At 34.5% G+C, this 23,673-nt stretch overlaps 1 protein-coding gene across 6 annotated transcripts in view; it reads left to right on the top strand.

The window, feature by feature from the left end:
• KHDRBS2 (KH RNA binding domain containing, signal transduction associated 2) overlaps window positions 1-23,673 on the top strand; it is a 334,761-nt gene that overhangs the window by 55,171 nt on the left and 255,917 nt on the right. For all 6 annotated transcript variants that reach the window (XR_008206779.1, XR_008206778.1, XR_008206780.1 and 3 more), the window contains exon 2: window positions 1,685-1,812. Coding sequence is in view for 2 of the 6 variants with exons in the window: in XM_052682944.1 (XP_052538904.1) it covers window positions 1,685-1,812 (128 nt within the window). In the remaining 4 variants the exon portion in view is untranslated. The remainder of the gene's footprint in view (window positions 1-1,684; window positions 1,813-23,673) is intronic.

The following is a 23,673-nucleotide window of genomic DNA, read 5'->3' as shown; positions in this document are numbered from 1 at the left end:
AGCTGTTAGAAATGCCTTTAGTCTCTGACACTTTCCTAGTTGTGAGCTGTTTTGCATAGCTGTGATATTCACGTTCTCTTTCAATTAAGAGAGATAAGATACATGTGTATTATACAGAAGAAAGTGCGACAGAACTGTTAGAGATGAAAGAGAAGAATGAAGTGTGCTGGGGGATTGACAGATACTGTAGGAGGTAATTGAATAGTTATCTGTCACCCTGCTTAATTCAGTTAGCTCAGAGCAAAAGTGGGTGGAAAATACGTCAACATTCTTTTCAAAGAATGCTGCTTTTTCTATTTCTGCCTAGGATGAGTGTTCTTGAAAACGTTCTGTTGGGTTCCTTGTTTTTATTCTTGCTGATGCTTCTGGATCTTCATTTGTTATTGCTCTCAAAATCCTATACTAACCATGTATTTTGGTAAACAGAAATTGGTTGAATTCATGAAAATAAACTTGAAGTTCTGAAGTGTAAAGATGTGTTATCTTTTTCCAATGTGTGTTATATGTGACCAGAAGTTTCACAGCTGGATGGCAAATCACAATGTATAAGTGATGAAACCTCCACTTGGAGTGAGCACATGATCCTCGTCCTCATTTTTTCATGATAGAGTCCTATACCGTCTATCATGGTCGTAGTCATGGAATGACAAGGAGTATACAGAATAGAGAACAACTTTAGTTTAATAGAGAAAATTAATATGTTTTTTCTTGGTCCAGTAATTATTTTATCACACTGTCTTCTGCGAAAGCTCCTTTTCCCACCAGTCTTTCTTTAAAGGAATAACAATCTTTGTGAATCATTGGAATTTACGTTGTTTTAACTACTACTTATGATGTTAAATAAAATAAGCTTTTACGTGTGTTACACACTGCTGTCAGAGTGTTTCTAATTCCTGTGCCTGCTCTGTTGGCCATGAAAATGCATGTTTCTCAGACTCACAGCTGTCCCTTTAAGTCATTTAATTAACTCATTGTAAGCATTGCCATTTCCTTCTTGTCAATAATGATGCTGCTGCAAATGCAGTTTTTTATATAACACCCATACTATAGAGAACTACAATACCACATTCAATATTCTTTGCAGGGTAGTAAATTTGATTGATGTTCTTCTCCTTTTTGAAGCTTAAAGGACTTCAAAAATTAAAAAGTTTGTGTGAAAGCACTCAACTATCTAATCTGAGTATATTTTGGAGCTGCTTTTGTAAATCCTATCAAATGTTCTACACATTATCGTTATTATCATGTATAATTATTACTTTTGCAGTCCTTCAGTGAAAAATTGTTTTGTACAGGAGTTATTTCTTAATTTACTTTGAACAACTTAGTTGTTCAACCCTTAAGTTTAGCCTTTAAATCTTTGACTAATTCTGGCACGTTACATTTATAAAATATCATCAAGCTGTGATGATGTGATCCTCTTTAAAACACTGATTGCTTGAATCACAAGCTTCATCTTTTCCTGTTCCTACTGTGATCATTTGGAGTCAATTTCAGCTGGAAAAGAATGAATCATAGTACAAACTGTGAGCTACCACCTATGCCTCTTAACACTGGTGATAGTCCAGTTTTTTCAAAATTAATAGTGCATGTCATGTGAGTGCAAAATCTATACTATGATGTAGAAGTTTAAAGTTTCTGAGAATGACAAATGTCACTGATTGCTTTCTTTTTCTATTGTTTTCAGAAATTGAAAAATTTCAGGGTTCTGAAGGAAAGAAGGAAGATGAGGAAAAGAAATACCTTGATGTTATCAGCAACAAGAACATAAAGTTGTCAGAGAGAGTTCTGATCCCTGTCAAACAATACCCAAAGGTACTGTAAATATAGTCTAACACTTATAAAATCTTTCTCAATAGATTAGTGAAAAAGCCATGCATTTGATAATTTTTTATTGTCTCTGATTGTGCAGGCTTCAAAATATTTGAATAATTAGAAATAATGCTTCTGTCTGAATGTATCTGCTATAAGATACTGAATGATCTAAGTTCTGTCTGAGGATTTCTCAGAAAAGCTACAAAATTTGAATTTATTTATTTATTTTTTTATTTTTACATTAGTTTGGGTTTTGGAGGTGGTCCTAAGGAAAAACACTGAATTGTTTTCTCATGGAATCCTTTTTTTGATAATGACAAGATACTGTAGTTTTAGAAAAGATAGAACCAGTTCAGGAAAAAATATTCTAATAATAAATATTCTAATAATAATAAAAAAACAGCGTTCAGTAAATCTAAAATGTTAATTTATGTGTGCTGCATCTTTTTATATGAATTAGGGGATTTTCTGTGCAGTGTGAAGTTGTAAAAGAAAATAGCAAGACTTCTCTAAAAGAAAATAGCAAGACTTCTGCAAGCTATGAATTTGAGAATGTCTGTGCCTTTTATAAAAAATACTTTGCTCATATGCTCATATGATTTATATTCATATAACTTATATGAATATATAAATGTATTCATATCATTTGCTCATATGTTGCTTTGTTCTCACTGTTACGATTGATACAAAAAAAAAAAGTTTTCTTTGCAAAAGAACCTCAAATTAAACTGTCTGAAGTTTTTTTTCTTATCCTTTTACGTGAAATGTAAATCATTTCATATCTTTACAAGAAAATATGTGTGCATGAAGAAAACATAGTTTTATTAATACAGCTTTTTATTTTACCTAATCACTTGTTGTAATGGCATTCAAACTGAAATGGTAGACATCTCCATTTATCTCTACAGTGTTTTTTTCTTTCTTGGGCTTAACATTAGCCATGATTGTACTTTCAGGCTTTTGCTTTATATTTTCATCAGTGATAGGAATAAATTACTATGGGTAAAAAGTCTATCAAATAAAATGAAAGGTGTTTAAAAAAAAAAATAATATTCAGTCATTCTAGCTGTCATTTATCTCCTGACTAGTGAATAAAAAACTGAGATAATGTAATCATCTAAATTGTAAAGATCTTAGAAATGCATGCAGTGCTTTAGGGAATTACTTTCTTGCTGCTTAGCTTGATGTACTTTGCCTGGATCTGTAGTATTTTTTATAAATGCGATAGGTGACCTGAAGTTCTTAATAAGAATATAATAGTGCTGTAACAATAATGTAATAATTATTTTATGAAGATAGCAGAAAGACAAACTACTTAAAAGACAACTGCAATAATCCAATATATTCCCTGAATATTATCACGTTAAACTAAATTTACTTTAATTAACTTGTTATATTAATAAGTATTACAATATATAAAGTATTTCCTCAAGTTTTGAGCTGTTAAACAAAAGAAACCCACAACAGTGCAGTGGAGATGAAAATCTTTCAGTAATGCAAAATGCACTCTTTGAAAGTTTCTATAGTTGATTTTCTAGCAAGGTTTTATGTTCAGAATGGAATAATTCTCAGAACTGCAGGTTTCCTGCCATCCTTCAAGGATTAGATTTGAAATTTGTATCAAGCTGCTGATTGCTGTAGTCTAGTGTCTTGTTTTTTCTTGATGAGTTGTAAACATAAGGACAGTCAAAATTAGTACTTAGTGGTTGCTGGAGATTGCTTTATAAACATCCACAAACAGTAAAAATTGGGTGAAAAAAGACATTAATTTTACATATTTAGCAAAGCATGGTATAAGATCAGCTAATCATACTTTCGCTTTACAAACAGTTCAGTCTGAGAGGTGCTTATATTTGAAAGAACATCAGTTTAAATTATTAATTTATTCTTTATTGATGAACTTTGCTGGACAGTGCTTGATGAGCGGGATGTGTTAATTTGGAGGAATTGTCTAAGAGTGTACAAATTTTGATAAAAAAAATAAAAATAAAAAAAATCTGACCAGTTTAAAAGAAAAGTTGTTTCAAATTATTTACAACCTCTTTAGTCTTTTTAGGAACAATATCATTCCTTTAACAACATTTGTTTTTACTATGGCTACACATGAAACAATGCAAATTGCTCAAGGAGTCCTTGGTCTGGAGGTGTAGGATGCTGTCTATGTTACACTGCAGTGGGGATAGATCCCTTTTGTGACAGCTTTAGAAGCAGAGGCAGCATTTTAAGGTTTAAGAGAGAATTAAATTGAACACAGAAGGCTTTTAGTACTTAAACCACTCTTGAAATTGCAGAATAGGTATTATAAAATTGTCTCTATTCGAGTGTCTGCAGTTTGATTTGTGAAATTGCTGTTGCAGACAACAGAAAAATAGAATCAAAGCCTGTTATTAGCAACAGGGTTATCTCTTAAGTTACCAGATCTGTTAAAGATATGTCTTTCTTATTTTCCTTTTTACACGCTCCTCAATGCAGCAGATATTTTTAATAACCTCAAAATTCTTTCAGAAGCAGGAGTATAGTATCTTTCTATTTTTCCTGTCTCATACTGTCATTCAGTTTTTTATATAAGCATTCCATCTAATACAGACCAACAAAAATGCTCAGAAGAGTATTTATTACTGACTTCTCCATCTTTCAACTTTTTTTTTTAACTGTTCAATATAAAGCTTGTGCAGGGTTGTTCATAAAAAATTTACCATTAATCACTTGTATGTCATACATCCAGTAAATCAGATGTGGAAAAAGAGTGAGTTATTTCTTAAAGGAAAGAAAGAAAAATCAGATGATATTGTTGCTGAAAAATAGAAGCCACAGTTTAGAAATTTGATATACAGCTTTTTTATTTGCAAGCCAACACTTTGGGAATTAGAGTCTCCCTTTCCTATAAGGGCTTTGGGTTAAAGCATCTAAACAAATATAATTTATACCTTCATTATTATCATGGAAGTCACTGTTGAAATCCTATGATCTTATGAAGAAAAAATTACAACAGAGGTGTTCCAGGGTGCACTCATTAACTCAAAACCACTACGGTTCAATATGAAGGAACGTAAGCCTATATAGGTTGTTTTTTCTTAGAATGGTTTCCATGATGCAGAGTTGCAAACTGCAAGCCGCAGCCTCTTAGCAGGGTAATTAAGCCTCTTCCCTTCACAGAGGCAGCAGCCCAGTTATCTGGCAATAGTCTGTCTGAGAAATTGGCTATCTTCAGCTGAGCTTCCCAGCTTCTGATGACTTCATTCTGGAGGCTTAACTAACACTTCGAGGAAAGAAATAATAGAATCAAACCCCTTACCGCCTTGAAAGACTGCTGGTGTCCTTCTTTAGGGTGAATGTTTTTGGTGAAGAAAGTTAAGCTAATTTAATAAAAATGGCAAATTTAGTTTAATTCCAGATTCTTTATTCTTTGTTTTAGCTATCTTATGAAAGTTCCTAGAATGATTGTACTGGTCACATTTCTTCTTTATCAAATGTGAACTGTTTATGTGATACATAACATGTCACATGACACTACTCTTGAAATTAAATGTCTTTGTTCAGCTGAAATCTTGTAAAGTATTTTGATCTCTGTGATATTAAAACAGAATCCACAGGTGATTTGCACAATGAAGTACAGTATCTTGAATATAGATTACACTTAAGAGTGGATCTCTCCACTAAAAACTTTCTTATATAGCATTCAAATCAGATCTTGGATGAAGTTGCTATTTGCAGGATTAGAAAGCTGGTTTTGTAATTTTCCTCATTCTAATAAATTTAGCAGAAGTTAATGGGATTATTTTTTTTTTGTTTTCAGAGATCCTGAAAGGATTGTAAATAATTTGAATGACAGAATATGTTAATGCAAGTCTTGTCCATGTAACGGCTGTAAAGCAGCCATCAACATTTGGCCAGTCATTTTGCAATTCTGTCAAGGATATAATTCATTAAATGAAGTTAAATGCTACTCAGTAACTTGAAGCATTTCTTTTTCATCTGTATTTTAAATGTCCTTCCCCTTTATAAGCTGTGTAGATCAGATTAAAATTACAAGCAAGAGACTGTCTAAATAAGAATAACAGAAATTTCTTGGGATGAAAAGAAGTCTGAGCTGAATTCTGAATTTTCCACTGTATCTGATTAATCAGCCATTATTCTGATTGATTGATGACTGCGTTTTATTGTGTATCAATACTACATTAAAAATGTACAACCAACCGCCTCAAAAAAAAAACAACCCAAAGAAACGAAAAAACTGGATTAATTTAGAGACTTCTAGCAGTGGCAGTTCTGTGAATATTCCTCTCCCCCCAAATTGAAATAATTTACTTTCTTTTCATTCTTTCACTGTTATTTCATATATAGAAACAAAAGTTCTGATGTTGCTGTTTGGCATAAAGAGTAAAGAGGAACTGTAGTCATAGTATCAGTAGGAGAAAGACTCATTAATGAGGAGAAAGTGGAAAAGGAGATTGTCACGACTGAGATGGAGAGGAGCAAACAGTCTGGAAGATAAGACAAAGTTCAGTTCACAAATTGAATTACTGTATGTGCAGTATGTTTCATTACATGGGAAAATGGCGAGGAAAATAAATATATAATAGGAGATAAGAAAGAAGAAGGTGAAGTGACTGAACTTAAAGACAAAGCAAAACAAAACAGCAACAAAAAAAAAAAAACAAACACCAAACAGTTCATTACTGCATTAAAAGAATGGCTAGGAGTGAGCATGGGGAGCCAGTCTGAGCTAGATTCTTCTGGCAAGTAGTTACCTATATAGACATCTGCTACTAAACAAATGGTAATTTTCCAATGATTCTGATGTAATTTGTTTATTTTATTTCTGTCTACGAAGGCTTTTGAGAAATCATGATCTATCATTTTTCTCTTGGCATGAATTTGTGAATTATTTTTAAGTATGAAACAAACTGTAGACTATTTTGTGATAAAAATGATTAAGCAAAGAGAAAAAAAAGGATAATTCAGTTGTCTACCATTATTTTAAGTTGTCTACCAGTATTTTCAAATACGTATTTTTCTCTGTTTACATCAGTTATCTATTTGGTCTGGTCATTTATTGTTCTCCTAAGTTAAATTCACCCAAGTGTGTGGTTTCAAATGGCATATGACTGAAGAAGCTTAGTACACTAAATATTTCTGATCACACTCAGCAATTCCTTGATACAGATTTTGTTATTTAGCTACCAGTCATTTGGTTTTCTGGTCTTATGAATGTAATCCAGTTACTTTATGGAAAACATACTTAAGGAGCTTGTACAACTTGATCTGCAAATTTGTTTATTCCTACAGTTTAATAATTTAATGCCATGTATAAAACCTTAGTTTTGTGTGGCATGTAGTATGGAAGCTTTTGTTTGGAAGCTTGGCCAGCGTGAGTTAATTTAAGTGATGTTGATTTTTTGAGAAATACTGCTCCTTTTGTGCTTGGCTTCAGCTCAGCTGAATTTCAGTGTCTAGCTGATTGCCCCCTTTGTTCATAATTTTTACTGAAAGTCTGGACAAAGGGATAATTTAAAAACAACAACAACAACAACAACAACAACAAAAAACAGTAAACACAGTAGTAAATCTGCATAAAGCAAATTTAAATATAGATTTGTATGTTTTGCTTCTTGTTCAGGAAGAAATAGTGATGTGACCGATGGATGGTCAAGAAAATTAGAAAAATTTGGAGAATGGTACCTGGGCTGGAAGTTTAGTGAGCAGCCAGGGCTTCAAACTCTGTTTTTATTGTTGCAATGAAATGAGGGCCTTGTTGGTGTGTAAGGAGATCTGTATTTTTAATAAAAATAAATGGAACTGAGTAACTACAGAAAGGGAATATTTAAATTTTTACCTGCATTTTTACCTATGTAAAACAAGAAAAGCCTATATATGTATGTTAGAATAGCTAACATACATATATAGGAAAATCATACATTAATCATACATATAGGAAAAGGATGCTAGAATTTAGAATGATTCTAAACTAAGTAAGTCATGCTTGCTAATTTTTTCAAATGAATTCTTTGAGGAGAAACTTGAATAATTCCAGGCAGAAAGTTATTAGTTTAGATGAAGTGTGATTCACTTAAGTTGGTGCTATGAATAGTTGTTTAACTAAAGATGCTTTCACCCTATGTGTTCAAAGCTCTGCCAGCTCATGATGAAATAAACAGGCAGGTTTACAATAGAATATCACTTTATTCTTATCACTTTATATTGATGGGATCACAGAATCACAGAATCACAGAATTGTAGGGGTTGGAAGGGACCTCCAGAGATCATCGAGTCCAACCCCATGATGTGGGAGAAGATTCAAGTTCCTAAAAAAAAAAAAAAAAAAAGTTCCTCCTAAAAAAAAAAAAAAAAAAATTGGCCTTAATTTTAATTTTCATGTTCATTTTGATTTTCATATTTAATGTAATAGTCACTCATAATCTTTGATTCATACAGCACTAAGAGTAATGGAGAGGAAAAAAAAATGCTTATGTTCTGTACTTAGTGTGGAATTTAGTAGTCTTTGGTGCCTTCATTAAGTGTTTGATTTCTGGATTCACTTGTTATACAGAAAATATTTTAGAAAATTACAACTTATCACCAAACAAAGAGTTCAGCTTCTTGTAAACAAAGTGTTTGCTTCAAATAATTTCTGTATGAGCTATCCAGTTAATTCTGAAATAATTACGAAAAATGAAATATATTGTGAAGACTTGAGCAGAGAAGAAGAGTAAACAGTATCTTCATTTTTATTTTTCTCAATGTCTCGCAGAAGATAGAATCTCTCAAAACTCAGTCCACAACACCAAATTTTTCTTTTGAGTGATGTAATTCTATTATTCAGTACAATTTTTCAGAATTTGACTGTACTCAAAAATCAAAATGAGAATCTTCTGTCATGCATATAATTATAAAAGGCATTTGGAAAATTTGGAAGAATACTTTCAGTAAAATGCATGGATAAAATGTCATGTACGCAGTTTTCCTTTCTGTCTTGCTTATTTGCGACCTTTCATCTGTCTGTTTTTATTTTTCTGTCAGGGATGAGCACTGCTTTAGTATTTCCAGGACCTCTGTCTGTCTTGCAAATTTCTTCAGAGTACACGAAATAGCTTGACTTAAATAGGTTCCTGTTTTTGATAGTGACTTGTTTTCAGAACATTAATGTTGATGTCAGCCCCCACTACATTAGCTAACCTCTGTCAAGGAGAAAAAAATTTGCTCAGTGCAGATCTCCGTAGAAATTGCTTAATAAAATTGTTCCTTGCTATTCTAGACAGTGTGACAGAGTTTTACCTCTCTTTGTTTCAGTTAACCATCTGTGGCTATATAAACTTTTAGCAACAGTTAAAGTGGCAGTAACATTTTTGTGCAGCTTGTTTATAATTTTTCCATTATTAAATACTTAAGAACTTTTTTTTCCTCTTTGATAATGTGATTGTTAATTATTAACAGGATTCATTTCCTTTTTTTTTTTTTTTTTTAATATCCAAATATATTCAGTCGCTAGGTTTTACTGTTTTCTTACATCCAAACATATAATCATAGAATAGCTTAGGAAGGGACCTTAAACCCCATCTAATTCCAACCACTTTCCATGGGCAGGGCTGCCATTCACCAGATCAGTCTGCCCAGGCACTCCTCCAGCGTGGCCTTGAACACCTCCAGGGATGGGGCATCCATAGCTTCTCTGAGCAACCTATTCCAGCCTCTGAGTAAAGACTTTCCTCCTAACATCTAATATAAGTCTACCCTCTTCTAGTTTAAAACCAAATGTTCTGTCATTACAAAAAAGTACTATTGCTACACTCCCCAGTAAAGCCTCTCCCTAGCTTTCTTATAATCACCTCTTAAGTACTGAAAAAACCCAGTGAGGTCTCCTCACAATCTTCTTTACTGCAGTCTTCTCCATTTTTTCCATGAATCAATCCTTATGGATAGAATACAAACAATCTGTAGCTTACTCACCAGTAGGAGCAGAGGTTCTGTAGACTGCTAAACTATCAAAACCCTTGTTTATCAAAACCTTCTTAAAAATAAATATGATTCCTGACACCTCTTGCATAAATTAAGTTTGAGTTTTGGCAGGAATTCAGACTGTGTTAAGAGACAGTTATAATCATGAGGATAAGTTCACATTAATGATATGCAGACTGTGCCTTACTGATTTTAGAACAGATGTGCCTCACAAACAAGTAAGAATATTTGGGACTTTGTTTGCAACTAGAGCACTGTTGTTTGTTTCTTCCTGTGCTATTCCTGCTATTTATATTAATTGATATTTTTGGACTGACATCTCTCTTCAGTATTATGTGTGCAAATTCAGTGTTTTCAATGGATTCAGCTTTTGGAAATTGAGGGCAGTTCAGCAGATCTGTTGGTGATCTGTTACAGGAAATGGAATTTTATTTTCTCACTTCCAATCTTTGTTGCTGTCTAAGGACAAAAAAAGCAAGCAGCAAAAATTAAGTATTATCTTTAAATGCAATGAATCAGATCTAGTAAAGTTGTTTTTACATTCATTTTACAGATTGGGCCTGTGCTCTGGGAGAAGGACAAGGCAAGCTATGATTTATCAAAACACTATTGATCTCACTAGGGCCAGAACTAAGCTAATAATGTGAATTGGTCAAAATGATCACCTACTGTATTCAGTTATGGATGGCCTTGTCATTTCCTTTTTTTTTTTTGTCTAGCTTTTAAGAGGACGAGTTACCAGTTCCATGAGTACTTTTAACATTAAATATCTTAAATGTGTATATAAATTATCTTTTTTTTTTTTTTTTTTTTTTTGCAAAATAGTTTTCCACTGTCTCTTGTGAACACATTTGCCTTAGTTTCATTTATTTACAGTAAATTATGTATATTAAAGGTAAGCATTTCTTGAAAATGGAATAATGTGGACACTGTGGATCAAATTACTGATGTTGATGCTGCCATGGTGTGATGTGTATTAAAGAAATTTTTTCTGCATGCTTTATGGGGCCAAGCTTTAGGAGTATTTGTCCATGGCAATGTTTTTAGACTCCACAATGTTCTATAATGTAGTCTTCAGTCTTTACTACATTGAACTGTTAGAAATAATGCTTTGAATTTGATGTTATGTTGTTGAGTAAAATGAGAGTCTGTTTGCACATACATAAATACATGCCTTTATTTTGAATAGCTCTTATAGATTAGAAATAATAGATTCTTTCTTCTCTATGAGTCAGAACTGTTTCCATCTTTAAGGTTGATACTTGAATTCAGTTTTAAGTTACGTAAGTCAAGTTGTAAATACGCTTTCTAATTAGCACTTAAAGTCACATATTCTGTTTAGTGGAACAGGAAGTCTTTCTCGTGTTCTTTTATTCCATTACTATCAGCTATTAAATACAGTAAAAGATTTGGAGAAAGTGATGTCAAAGCACCACAGAATGGCTGAGGTTTTCAGGGACTTCTGGGTCTGTCTAATCCAACCAAGAACTGAGTGTCCAGGGCCACATCCAGACAGCTTTTAGAGGAGGAGACTCCACAGCCTTTCTGGGCAGCATGTTTCACTGCTTTGTAGCTTGCACAGTGCACAGGAAAAAAACAGATGTTAGTCTTGTAATTTTGATAAGATAGGAGACTATAGGATGAAATTTTATATGAGATTGTTTCCATTCCACTCATAGAATGGAAGGAGTAGAAAGAACCACAGTGTTATTCAGGAACTGTTGTGTTTCTATGACTTGGAACTGGGAAAGGAAAATGCTACACTAAGGCAAAGCTTACCTTTCTGCCTTACTATTATTATTATTTTTTTTCCCCAATAAATTCTGCAATTAACAGGGCTAGGTTTTTGTTTTGTTTCTGTTTTCTAAAGGAGGGGTTCCAACAGCTTGTATTTAGAATAGGTGAGGCATATAGCAAAGATGTTTCCACCTACCTCCACTGAGCTTACAACCTTATTATCAACAAATGCAACGTTTCTTATTGCAACGAATCGGCAATGCCAAGGCAAATACTATCACTAATAAATACTATTTTTGTATGAAATAGTATGGTGCTGTGTAGCATATAGAGCATGATCACACACCATTTGCTCACTAATAACTGGTTTCCAAGTTTATAGACCACCTAGTGTCTGATGAGATAAAATGTTTATTGTTTATGTCAACTCATCAATAGAGAAATTAGTCGTCTTCAGCCATTTATTTTTAACTAAGGAAAATTGTTAGACTAGAACAATGCTTAATGAAACATCAAAAGAAAAATGTTACAAGATATAGAGTATCATTCAGTAATGATAATGAACCTGTTTATTAGAATTTAACAGAATTTAGTTTTGAATGAGCTATTCCTCCCTTGTTTATTGGGAAACCAAGTTGTCAGTACCAGATAGCCCAAAAAGCTCTTGTTTCTGAAAAAGGAGAAGTTCACTGCTTTTTCTGGCAAGGCACCTATTCCATCTCTTTTTCTTTTTTTTTTTTTTTCCTAATGTATTGCTTATATTGCTTCAGGTTGGGTAAAGGAAAGAAACCCTTTAGGGTTGCTCCTTATCACCTTTCTTTTAACTGTTGATTTTTTGATTGAGAATGCACTTTGGAAGAAATAAAATTATTAACAGAAATAAGCTGTAAAACTAGCTCAATTACTCACTTACGTACAAGTTACTCTAGTCTCCTAGTTTTAATGCAAGGCAAAAGCGGATCTAGTATAATTTTATGATGTTTTATGTCCTATCCCAACATGATGCGAGGCGGTCTATTTTGCTTTGCTAGTTTTCAGACTTGAGAGTCTGCATTCTCAAATACTTTCAGTGAATTTTCTCTGATGCTTAAAATAATTGACTGAAGTGTGAATCTGCCGATTTCCACCAGAAAGCATATCAAATTTTTTCTAGATGAATGTGTTGACATATGAAACTGACATATGACTATTTTTTCAAAGCTTTGTTTCATATCCAGTGTTCATAAAAGTCTTTTATTAATCATACTAGTGGATATTTTTTTCGCAGAAGCCTTAATTCTTTCATAGAAGTCCTTAACTTCGTGTCTGGATATGAGGATATTGAAGATGATTTGTAAATACAGTAACATATATCTTCAAAGTTTGCAAAATTTTTAAATTTCACTTTTAAATGCAAGAATATAAAATATTTTATGAGCCTTATATTTCTGCATCGTAGACCATTACCGTGTAAAATGTTTAATTTCATCACAAGTTGCGTGGAGCTTATACCATGTAACAGAAGAGTTAGAAAATTTCAAAGTAAAATTGAAGCCACTTTCTAGAAAATGTCAATACTGGAGCTATTGACTGCTGTGTTGCACATTCCCATTAAAGCAGCTAAGTTATGTAGTTATAAACCCCTGAAATTAGGGGGTTCATTAAGTAAGTGCTGACGCTAACAGAATTCTGAAGGCATGAGTAGTGTCACTATAATTAGCTTAGAGCTGGTATGGATCACGTTTCAGTATTCTTTCAGCCTCTGCAACAATAGATGATTTATTTCTTCCAGGCATAGCTATATTTGTCATTTTTTTTGAGATCGCAGAAATCATACTAGCAAAAAAAGGCAAGATGACTTTTAGAGCACTTAACAGCATTTTGTTTGTAATATCATTAGTGATAATATCCTATTATCACTAGGAATAGATGATGGGGAAAAAAGTGGAAAACAATGCTATCTATTTTTCAGATGTCTTTGTCTTCACTCCCTCCCTCCTCCCCACCCCCTTTTTTTTTTTTTCTTTTTTCTTGAAATAGTCTGTAGAGCAATGGAGACAAAAAATGTGTTATCGCATGGATATATGTGAACAGTAGGATGGAGGGAAATCTCTACAAATCCTCCAGTAATTATGCCCTTAGTAGAAGGGGAAATTTCCATGGTTTTGGAGGTGTTTTTGTTTTCGTCTTAGGTATTAGTCACTGTACCATGCCATGTCTCTGTGAAAAGACATGTTTTGGTAGTTGTGCTTAGGATCAGCCTCACAGTTCAATTTCATTGACTCATTTGTCTGTTTTGCCTTCAGGGTTTGCCTGCTTGGGCACAGATAGGTGTGCATCTGTGCTTTACAGTGCAGGATTTGTCTGCCTAGTAAGCAAGTTGACATCAATCTATGCTCGAGTGAAAGTGCCAAGATTTTCTTTGTGGTCCAAATAAGGAGTATCTAAGTTGGGAAAGGAATGATGACAGGGCAATCAACTTGCCCGTTTGCAGCCAACACAAAGTAATTGCAAACACAAAGCCAACAAAAATAATCTAGCTGCAATAGATTACAGTTCAGTAAGGACTGATTAATTAAACAACTGCAGATGCAGATTTCTGATCAGGCAGAGTAGCTCAAGTCAACTTCAGTGCTTTTGTACCTTTATTGTTGGCATTAAATAGAAAATGAAATTAGAGGTAGTTTAGGTATGGCCAAAAGTGCCAAAGTTGTTGCATTCTTAGAGGAACTCTTTATTCTTTCCAGGAAAATGTTACTAAAAAATGTCTCTGTATACAGATACCTGGCATATGGTCCAAGGAAATCAAGAACGTAAGTTGCTTGTTTCTCCCACTATCAAAAAACAGCATTCAATGTAGGGAGGTGTGAACTAATGAAAGAGATTCCAGTATAAAAAGAGCTTTTTGTATGAGTAGTTGAAGAGATTTGGTTACTTGTCTGTAACAACTGGCAAGAGAAAACAGTCCAACAAATCACTTTTCATAGCACATATTTAGTGTAGCAAAGTAACAAGTGTAACAAGTCCATATTTAAATAAAATACGAGTTTTTTATTTGTACTTTTGATGTATCAAGAGTATTGTAATCTCAAAATGCTTGTTTATTCAGACAAGAAAATGAATACTAATAACATAAGGTATCTATATGTACAAGTTTTCAGCTGCAAATAAGATAATAAGAGATGAATTAACTGGTACCACAGAGAAAGATATTATGTTCTGGGGAACAAGATTCAGAAGTCATTTCTGTGATAAGAGTCTGACTTTGAATTTATCACTGAGTAAAGTGATCGATCATTTAAGCTTTTTGGAAACTATAAGAATTTCTGCAAATGCATTTCCCTTTCATGCTTGTCTGATTTCCACTGGAATAAGTTCCTGCAGTCCAGTCGGAGAGGGAAAAAAGGAGAGGAGGAAAGATGGACAGGGCGAGTGTAAGAAATGAATGGTGGTTCATAAAATCATTTGATTTTATTCCACAAACACAATGACATTGCAAATAATTGTAAACAATTAAGATTTGAGTAAGTGAAAGCCAGAAGGCACAAAAAATGTGGAGCAGAGATGTAATGTCATCCCTGACTTGAGCTATCGTTTGCATCAGATGTTAAAGGCTCATTTGTGCCGAGAAGCCAAAGCTCTGCTTGAGGGGTGCAGTTTTGGGAAGGATTGTGTTAAATGCAAGATGTTACTGGAAAACCTTTTGATGTGCACAAACAGCATTAACATTCCTCATGTTCCTGTGTAAAACATTCCATCATGTAATAAGAGGGATAAGCTAACTCTTGACTGCTGCGGACAGTGCATTCAGTTTCCTGATCTACAAAGATTTTTATCTGTGATCTGAAGGATGCATGGATTTACACTCACAAAAGAGAGGGTTTGACTCCCTCTTGGTACCAACAGCTAAATTTCTAAATATTTAACAGATGGAAAATGTTTCCCTATTTTCTTATATTGTGGGAATGGTATCCACATCTATCAATTACTGTGGGGGATGAGGTCCTGGAAATATTTCTGAGGAGAGCAGGGCTTTAATTTACTGCTTGAATTGATCCCATCTCAGTTATTATCCCCTCTATCCCCCCAAAAATCACGTATCTACAAACTCTATATACATATACATAGATATATGTACATAGAGGGATTAGAGGGAAGTATCTTTTGCTCAGTAAATCCAGAGCATTTGTATTTGTTGTAGATGAGCTGGGTTAAAATGCTACTACATCCTTCTGAGGCTGGAAGCTTACCTAATGAAGAAAGACTCAAATTGGCAGGGCAATTCATTTCATCTTGAACGTTCACGTGTAAAAAGATTTCCTGAAAGCACCAGCTTGTCTTTTTTGGCTAGAAAGCAGACAATTTCAGCTCTAAGGTTGGATGAAATTAAATAATCTGAGGAAAAGGTAATTACTCTTGAAAGTATCAGCCAGTTATAGCAGTGGATCAAAAACGTTGGAAGCCACTGGAAAAGGCTTTCTGAATCAGTTGTCTTTATAGAGATATTCTTTTGAAGGTACTAGCTCTGTTTGCTTGTCACTTCTTATACCTTGAGAGCAAAGGCTTTATTCCCTGGTGTTTGCACGTGTTCTTAAGGCAATACATCATAGATCCACCTTTTTTTTCAGTATTTTTGTACAACACAAAAAATCTCTGAAATACCATTCTATGTATTTGGAAAATGGGCACAAGTGGAGAACAAATTATGCGAATGTTCCAAGAAAGATCGGAAACTTATATTCAGTTGCAGAGGTCCAGATGGGGTTATTAGTACTCGTGTTTTCATACCATCTTCCCTCACAAGACAGCTACTGAAATGGATCCTGTATCTCAGGCTGTTGGATAGTGTCATCAGCTGGAATTTAAATATTTGATGCTTCGCCATGAACCAACTAAGCAATCTATTTTTACTTGAAGCAATATTTTTTCTGCCATAGACTATACACGTCTTAATCAACATGTAATTGAAGTAATTGATTTACTTCTTTTGGAAGAGTGGCTGTTCTTAAACTCTGCCAGTTTTTACCTCATGCCAGCTGAAGGGACAAACTGGCCACATGACTTAGAATATGCTCCACATCTCTTCAGAGAAGGCTGCAAGGTGACCTCTTTGCAGCCTTATAGTATGTAAAGGAAGGCTATAAACAGGAGGGCCAACTCTTTGAAAGGGTAGATAACAGCAGGGCAAGGGGAAATAGTTTTAAGTTGAGGGAGTGAAGATTTAGGTTGGATGTCAGGGGGAAGTTCTTTGCAGAGACAGTGGTGAGGTGCTGGAACAGGCTGCCAGAGCGGTTGTGGATGCCCCGTCCCTGGAGGTGTTCAAGGCCAGCTTGGATGGGGCCTTGGGCAGCCTGGTCTTATATTAGATATGGAGGTTGGTGGCCCTGCATGTGGCAGGGGTGTTGGAGCTTCATGATCCTTGAGGTCTCTTCGAATTTGGGGCACTCTGTGATTCTTCACAAATAGCAGAGAGCATACTCAGGGACTACCGCAAATTTCAGGGAAGCTATATTTATCACAGGCAGATGACTGACTTTCGATGTAGCAATTACAGAAAGTCATGTCAGTAGGAAAACATTTCATTTTTTCTTAAAATGCTGCTTTCTGTTATACAGTAAAATAAAAAATATATTCCAGTAATTTTAAACGAAATTGTGTACAGTAATTACAGTAAATATTCTCAGAAAATTGCAATACTCTTGTAATGTGCTTTTTCTTTTCTTTCCCACATTGTGCTGTCCCTCCCTATTCTGTTTTCTTTTTCTTTGATAAATGGAAAGTAATGATATTTACACACATTATAAAGAATACCAGTATTTTATAAAACTACAAAAGAATATAATACTCTTGCTTTTAATTAAATTGCCTTTCTTACAATATGGTAAAAGATACTGAAAACCAAATACATGTTACTTAAAGCAGGTATGATTTGCAGAATGCATTTTGTATAGACTGTATATAAATGCTGCATAAATTATACTAATAGATCTTTGTGAGAACTCTAATCACACCAATCTATATGGTTTTACAGTAGGATAGGTTCTTTTTTCTGAATGATATATGCTCCCTAGTTTTTATTGTAGAAAAAAATGGTGTTACCCCTGGAAAGCTGGATTGTCATCAGCTCCCTATCTTATCTTTAGGAAGGCCTATATTTGTCTTGTGACAGGGAGGAAATAAAGCACAGTTTTGCTTGGAGAAGGTACTTTCCTCATGTAGGATGACAGGGATAAAGTGATGGAGTGTAGAAGAACTTAGTTCAGGTGTTTAACAATCGTGGATTAACCATATTACAACTGCTACAACCAGGCTTGAATAAACCGAGAGCATTTTAGAGATCTTTTGTAATTCAGATTACTGTGTTGTGGCACCAAGGGTTCTCTGGGCTCAGTTTGTTCTGTTAGTTGCTATTAACTTCATGTAGGAGGAATACTCTTTTAGTCTTCACTTCTCACATAGTAGTGAGTTAGATATTGCAGTTTCAGATAGGTTTTTGTTGCTGTTGTTTTTAAATGTGCTAGGTTAAGTGCTATCAGTGTAATGCTGCTGTGAGCAAAAAGGTTGTACAAAATAGATGCATAGACTGTATAGACTAGGCAGCTTTGAGGTACTCTGAGCAACAAAGGAAGTGTTTTCCACTAAATCAGAGATTCTTTTGCTGGCTGACCATGATCAGATGTACTACATTCATCACTGCGCTTCTGTTTTTTACAGGTATTGATTACATATGAACTGTTTGTATTTTTACTGATATTTGGATATCTAGCATTCAAAAACTTCTGTTTCATTTATCATGTCAGATTTGTAATACATAATGTTAGTATAAGAAATAGTAACCCTGTAGGCATCTATTTGTAAACAAAGACTACATTTATGTCATACAATGCAGAGGCAAGTAAATTATGAGAAGTTTATCACAGCAAAGTTTACTTCTTACTTTGGCAAAATGAGATCTCTGAAAAAACATTGAATTCTGAAGTGACATTAAAATAACTAGATCTTATGTATTGGTATGGCAGCTCGAGATTAAAAGTATAAAGCCAATGTTAGGATTTTAGGATTACAGTATTTGAAGGAAGCATATCAACAGGAGGGGGAATGGCTGTTTACAAAGGTGGATAGTGACAGGACAAGGGGGAATGGTTTTAAACTAAGATGGGGGAGGTTTAGGTTAGATATTAGGAGGAAGTTTTTCACTCATAGGGTGATAATGCACTGGAACAGGTTGCTCAAGGAGGTTGTGGATGCCCCATCCCTGGAGGCATTCAAGGCCAGGCTGGATGTGGCTCTGGGCAGCCTGGTCTAGTGACAGGAGACTGCACATAGCAGGGGGTTTGAAACTGGTCATTATGGTCCTTTTCAACCCAGGCCATTCTATGATTCTATGATCCTCTAGTTAGTTTTACTGAAGACTGTGGGACTACTGATAGGATTAACAAACATATGTTTTTTTCTTTTCTTTTTCTTTTTTTTCTTCTTCTTTTTTTAAGTCATTCGCTTACATAAAGGAAAGTTAAAAAAATTATAATAATTTCTGTAGATTCTGCTGTGTTTGATAAATATCTGCATAATCTTCTTTCCTGAAGTCATGCACATTAAGTTACTGTTTGAGCTTATCATCAACATCTTTTCTTCAGTAGTTAATTTCAGCTTGGAAAAAAATAGCTGTAGTAGCAAGGCCTTTACTCTTGTACCTTGAATAACTTGAAATCTGTTGAAAAATACAACCTCTAGCATGAATAAGTAAAATTAAAATTGATTTTTTTCTTCCATCAGCATACCTTTTTCATTTTCTGAACAATTGTCTCTGTCATACTTTTTAAACTAAGAAAATCCAGTCTATTTCAGTCAGTAATGTACCTATATTTTACAGATATGTCAGAAATATCAAATATTCTTTCAGGGTTTGAATGGTGAAAAAATACAGGATCTGATTTGATAATGTAGAATTTTACTTTTATTCATTTTAACATTACTTGGTCTCTGGAGTCTGCTAGTTACTCAAGAAACAAGCTAAGATAAAGTTGGAGGTTTATCAGCCAGCACGATGGCTTATAATGAAAAACAGCAAGTGTAGAACTCAGGAGATACTGTAGTATTAACTGTCTCTTTTGGTCTTCAGGCAATTTTCAATTAAACTTTTTCTCTAATGTGCATTATTACTCTGTCATGTATCTTCTAGGGAGAATGAGACACTTTGTTTTGGTGGGATACTACTCACGACACATCCTGAATGGTTTTCCCACGTAAAAGAAGGAACATTCACTGGAACTTGCAGAGAAACAGCAGTGATAGTACTGCCAACAATTCTTAATTAACTTTGCAGCATGACTAAGTAGAGTGTGGTGGTCTTAAATGAAAAGTTAGTTTCTCATTCTAGAGAGAGGATAAAAAAGGTGAACAAGGAAAAAAGCTATTGTGCAGTTTTTCTCCCCAGAATACAGAAGGCCAATGGTTATTTGGAAACTTCTAGGATTTCTTTTTTTTCAGAGTGTGGTTAGAAGATGTAGTAGATGACATGTGAATTGTTATTACTCTGTTATTCTGGCATCCAGTATATTTATCAAGTTTTAAATGAAATTTCCAACACAGGAAGTTTAAGGTCATCATTTGACATATATCTTTTGTTAATTCGGAAAACAGTGAAATGTGGTTGTTATTATATCCATTTGTAGCAGTGCAGAGTGGTTTCAGTAGTCTTCGGAATAAATACATGGAAGATGATGCACATTTTTCAGCTCGGTCTGACATTCAACTTCATGAATTGAAAAGACTCTATTAATCATGGGGTGATAAAGTTGCATACATTGTACTTATCATTCTTGTAAGAGTGAGTTGTTGCTTGTTAATGTTTTGAGGAAATACATAGTAATTACACAGCACAAATAACTCAAGAAAGTTAAATATATATATTATATGCATATATATATATAGAGAGAGAGAGAGAGAGTAGTAGAGAAACTTTAATGCTTTTCCCTAGCTTTATATTAACACTTCACAAATGACAGTGTGGGCAAGTAGTGAATGTTATTTCTTAATTCAGAAGTGAGTAACAAGTAATTAATTCCACTGTCCGGAAACAATTTAAGGTAACTATATATACTTGATGTGCAATATAACCCATGCAGTCTATAGAACAAAAAGCATATGAACTCTGTGCAGCAAGGAAACAGAAATATCATTTTCAAGTAATCATTAGTAGTACAGATTATCAGTTGCTCAATATCACCTTATTTACTCCCTAGAATCAACAGACTATGTTTATAGCCAGAGCATGGGTAGGACAAAACTAAGGGTATTTATTGAAATACAAACATTTGACTATACATGATGTTAGAATGGAGAATGCAGTATCTGTACTTCTGGGTCAATACTTTCAACTATGAGCTTACTTTTGTGCCTCTTGAAGCAAGCAGAAGTTCATTGCTGCCAGACTACTATTCTGATAGGAAAATAATTTTTATTTTTTTTTTAATTCAGTTGATTTTTAATAATGTTAATATCTTTTCTACTGAAAGCAGTGGGTTAGAAAGCCTAGTTTGTGCTCTCCATCCAGACTTATTGTGTACAAACGTATACACAGTTATTGGGGATTCCTGATCGTGTTACCTATGCCTTTAGATCTTGCTTGCCATTGTTTAAACAATGGAAAAAACATTCAAATCCTTACTTTTAATGACCAGTTCCATAAATTAATTTCTAGCGTTAGGCAATTTCTTCTCCTGTTCTTTGTACCTCTACTTCCACTTCTTTCCTCTGAAGTTGCACTGAAATTTCATTCAAGAAATTTTACTAGTGGGTGTTGCTTTCCTGTAAGTATTGGAAGCAATCTTGAAACATGAACTGAAATTCTAGAACCTTATCTTTCTATGCTATTCAGCCTATCCAGAGTCAGAGGATCACAGACTAGACACTTGACTAAGTTTAAAGGAACAAAGAATGTATAAATGGGGAGTTATATGTTAAGAAATCTGTGAAATACATCCTTAGGTCGTAAAGAGCTTGGATTTAGGCTCATCTTTAAACCTTTCTCTCTTTTTTCAAGGTTTCCTCTCTAAAGCGTTCTGCAAACAGAACAATAATACAGAAGTTGCTCTGAAAGTAATGCCCACTGTTTTATTATGTTGGCCCATGACATTAGAAGTGGATGTTGGTGATGTGGCAGTAGAGATTAAACATTCATGCAAATATTCCATTTTGTTGCTGTGTGACAGATGACAGCAGAGGGACTGTCTGAAAAATGTCATCTGGCATGGAAGTGCATATGAAGCAAAGGTGTGGAACTGAATTCCTCCGTGAGGAAAAAATGGCACTCATTGACATTCATTGACATTTGCTAACATTTATAGAGTCCAAACAGTAGATATGAGCACAGTGAGGTGGTGGTGGTGGTGTGTTTCAGCAGTGGCATCAGTGACAGCAGGTCACTTTTGCTGGTTCAGATTTTTACAAGCATGGCATGAAGGCACTTGTTCATGGTGGGTGATAATGGATGATGACCATATTGAAAAATAGGATTTTGTAGATGAGAATTTGTTCTATCAAAGCACGTCATTATGCTCTCTACATCTGTTGCAGTTTCCATGGAAATAAATAAAAGGCATTACTTTTGGAGCAGTATTTATTTTTCAATTCTATTCCCTTTTTTTATTGTTGTTTTTCTTAAACTCTTAAAAGCATTGAAGCACTGTAGTGAATTTTTTTCTTTGATGTGTGACAGGATATTCTGTAAAGCTACATTCCATAAAAATAGACAAGATTTACAATTTATGGATGATACGTAAGTAATCGGAGTATATACTCTTTCCCCTTTTAATTATTTAAAGCTAACTATAAGCATACCTTATGCGTTATAAAAACCCCAATTTAATATCACTATACACTTTAAGTCAGAAGTCATCACAGTGTACAGCAGGGTGGCCTTTAGAGCTGAAAACAGTTCCACTGCAAAATGGAGAACTAAAATGAGATCCAGCAGTGCTGGCAATATCATCTTCATAGTCATTTTAGATCCATTTAAAATCTTCATACAGGTTATCTTTTTTGAGATCTTTTGTTTTCTGCTGTCTCTGGAGCATACTGTGGCTTCATGGTCCTTCCTGCTAAGACTGAGGTCTACTGTGCTGTGCTGGGGACTGTTTTGTATTTCTTTGGTGTATGGTAGAAACAGAAATCTTTTGGGTTGCTCTACATTATGCTTGCTGTCACGCTCTATGATCACCATGGTCCTTCTCAGTTCAGTGTGGCTACAGAAGTTGCTCCTGCATTTTCCCCTCATTTGTTAGGTAAATCCAGAACCGCGTTTTTCTCTAGCAAGTTTTTCTGTTGTCTTTATGTGGAGCCAGCTGTAAGCATCTGACTTACATGAATTTTCACATGAAGAGGAAGCAGCAATTCTTTAGCATACATCAGGTAGTTGCATCTCTGCAACCCTCTGGGAGCAGCCGTGCATCTTCACCTGCCACTGACTACTGCACGTGCAATTTCTTTATCTAGTAAGAAATTAATTATGAGAACAATTTTTGAGACCATGAGCTGGAGTTCAATTGGAGCTGAAATTATAAACTATATATGATGAGAAATACATAATTAAAACATAATTAATTACTTTTAATCATCTGTATTGTGTTGCAGGACATACAAACTAAAGCAACAGTCATTCTCTCCGGAACAGAGGAGCTGAGAGTTAACCACTGCAAGTCTCTCTAACGCTGCAGATAATTCTGTGCTCCTGCTTAGTGCAGCTCAGCCTACTGTTTGCTGATGCTGCTGTTGGAAAGCAGCTGCTACAGATTGTGACTGCTTTTTCGGGTTGTTAGGTGGCTATAGCTATGTCTTCTGCGTTTGTAGGTGTCTAAAGTGATCAATATATAGTGTGCTATTGATTTCAAGAAGTTAATATCCTGCTTCCTCAGATACATTTACAAATCTGCAAGTTGCCTGTTTGTATCTATGTGGAGGAGATTGCACTTGCAAAATACACCCTTTTAAAGACATGCCTTGCATGAAAAGTGCAAATTCAAGTGCAGATGCAATCCCAATCATCGCAAGGGTACTGCTTTCCTCTTGGCTTCTTGTTGACTGTAAAGATTTACAGAAACCAGGCTACGTAGCAGATGTTTCTTTTATGCTTTCTGTATTCATTATAGAGCTGTAATGATGTGTATTTGTTTTGTTCATTTTTTTGTA

The sequence above is a fragment of the Tympanuchus pallidicinctus genome, unplaced genomic scaffold, assembly GCF_026119805.1.
Source record: "Tympanuchus pallidicinctus isolate F22 unplaced genomic scaffold, pur_lepc_1.0 scaffold1, whole genome shotgun sequence".
In the NCBI taxonomy this organism is placed as follows: domain Eukaryota; kingdom Metazoa; phylum Chordata; class Aves; order Galliformes; family Phasianidae; genus Tympanuchus; species Tympanuchus pallidicinctus.
Note: the sequence above shows the minus strand (reverse complement) of the source record. Positions and strands in the feature narration are given on the sequence as shown.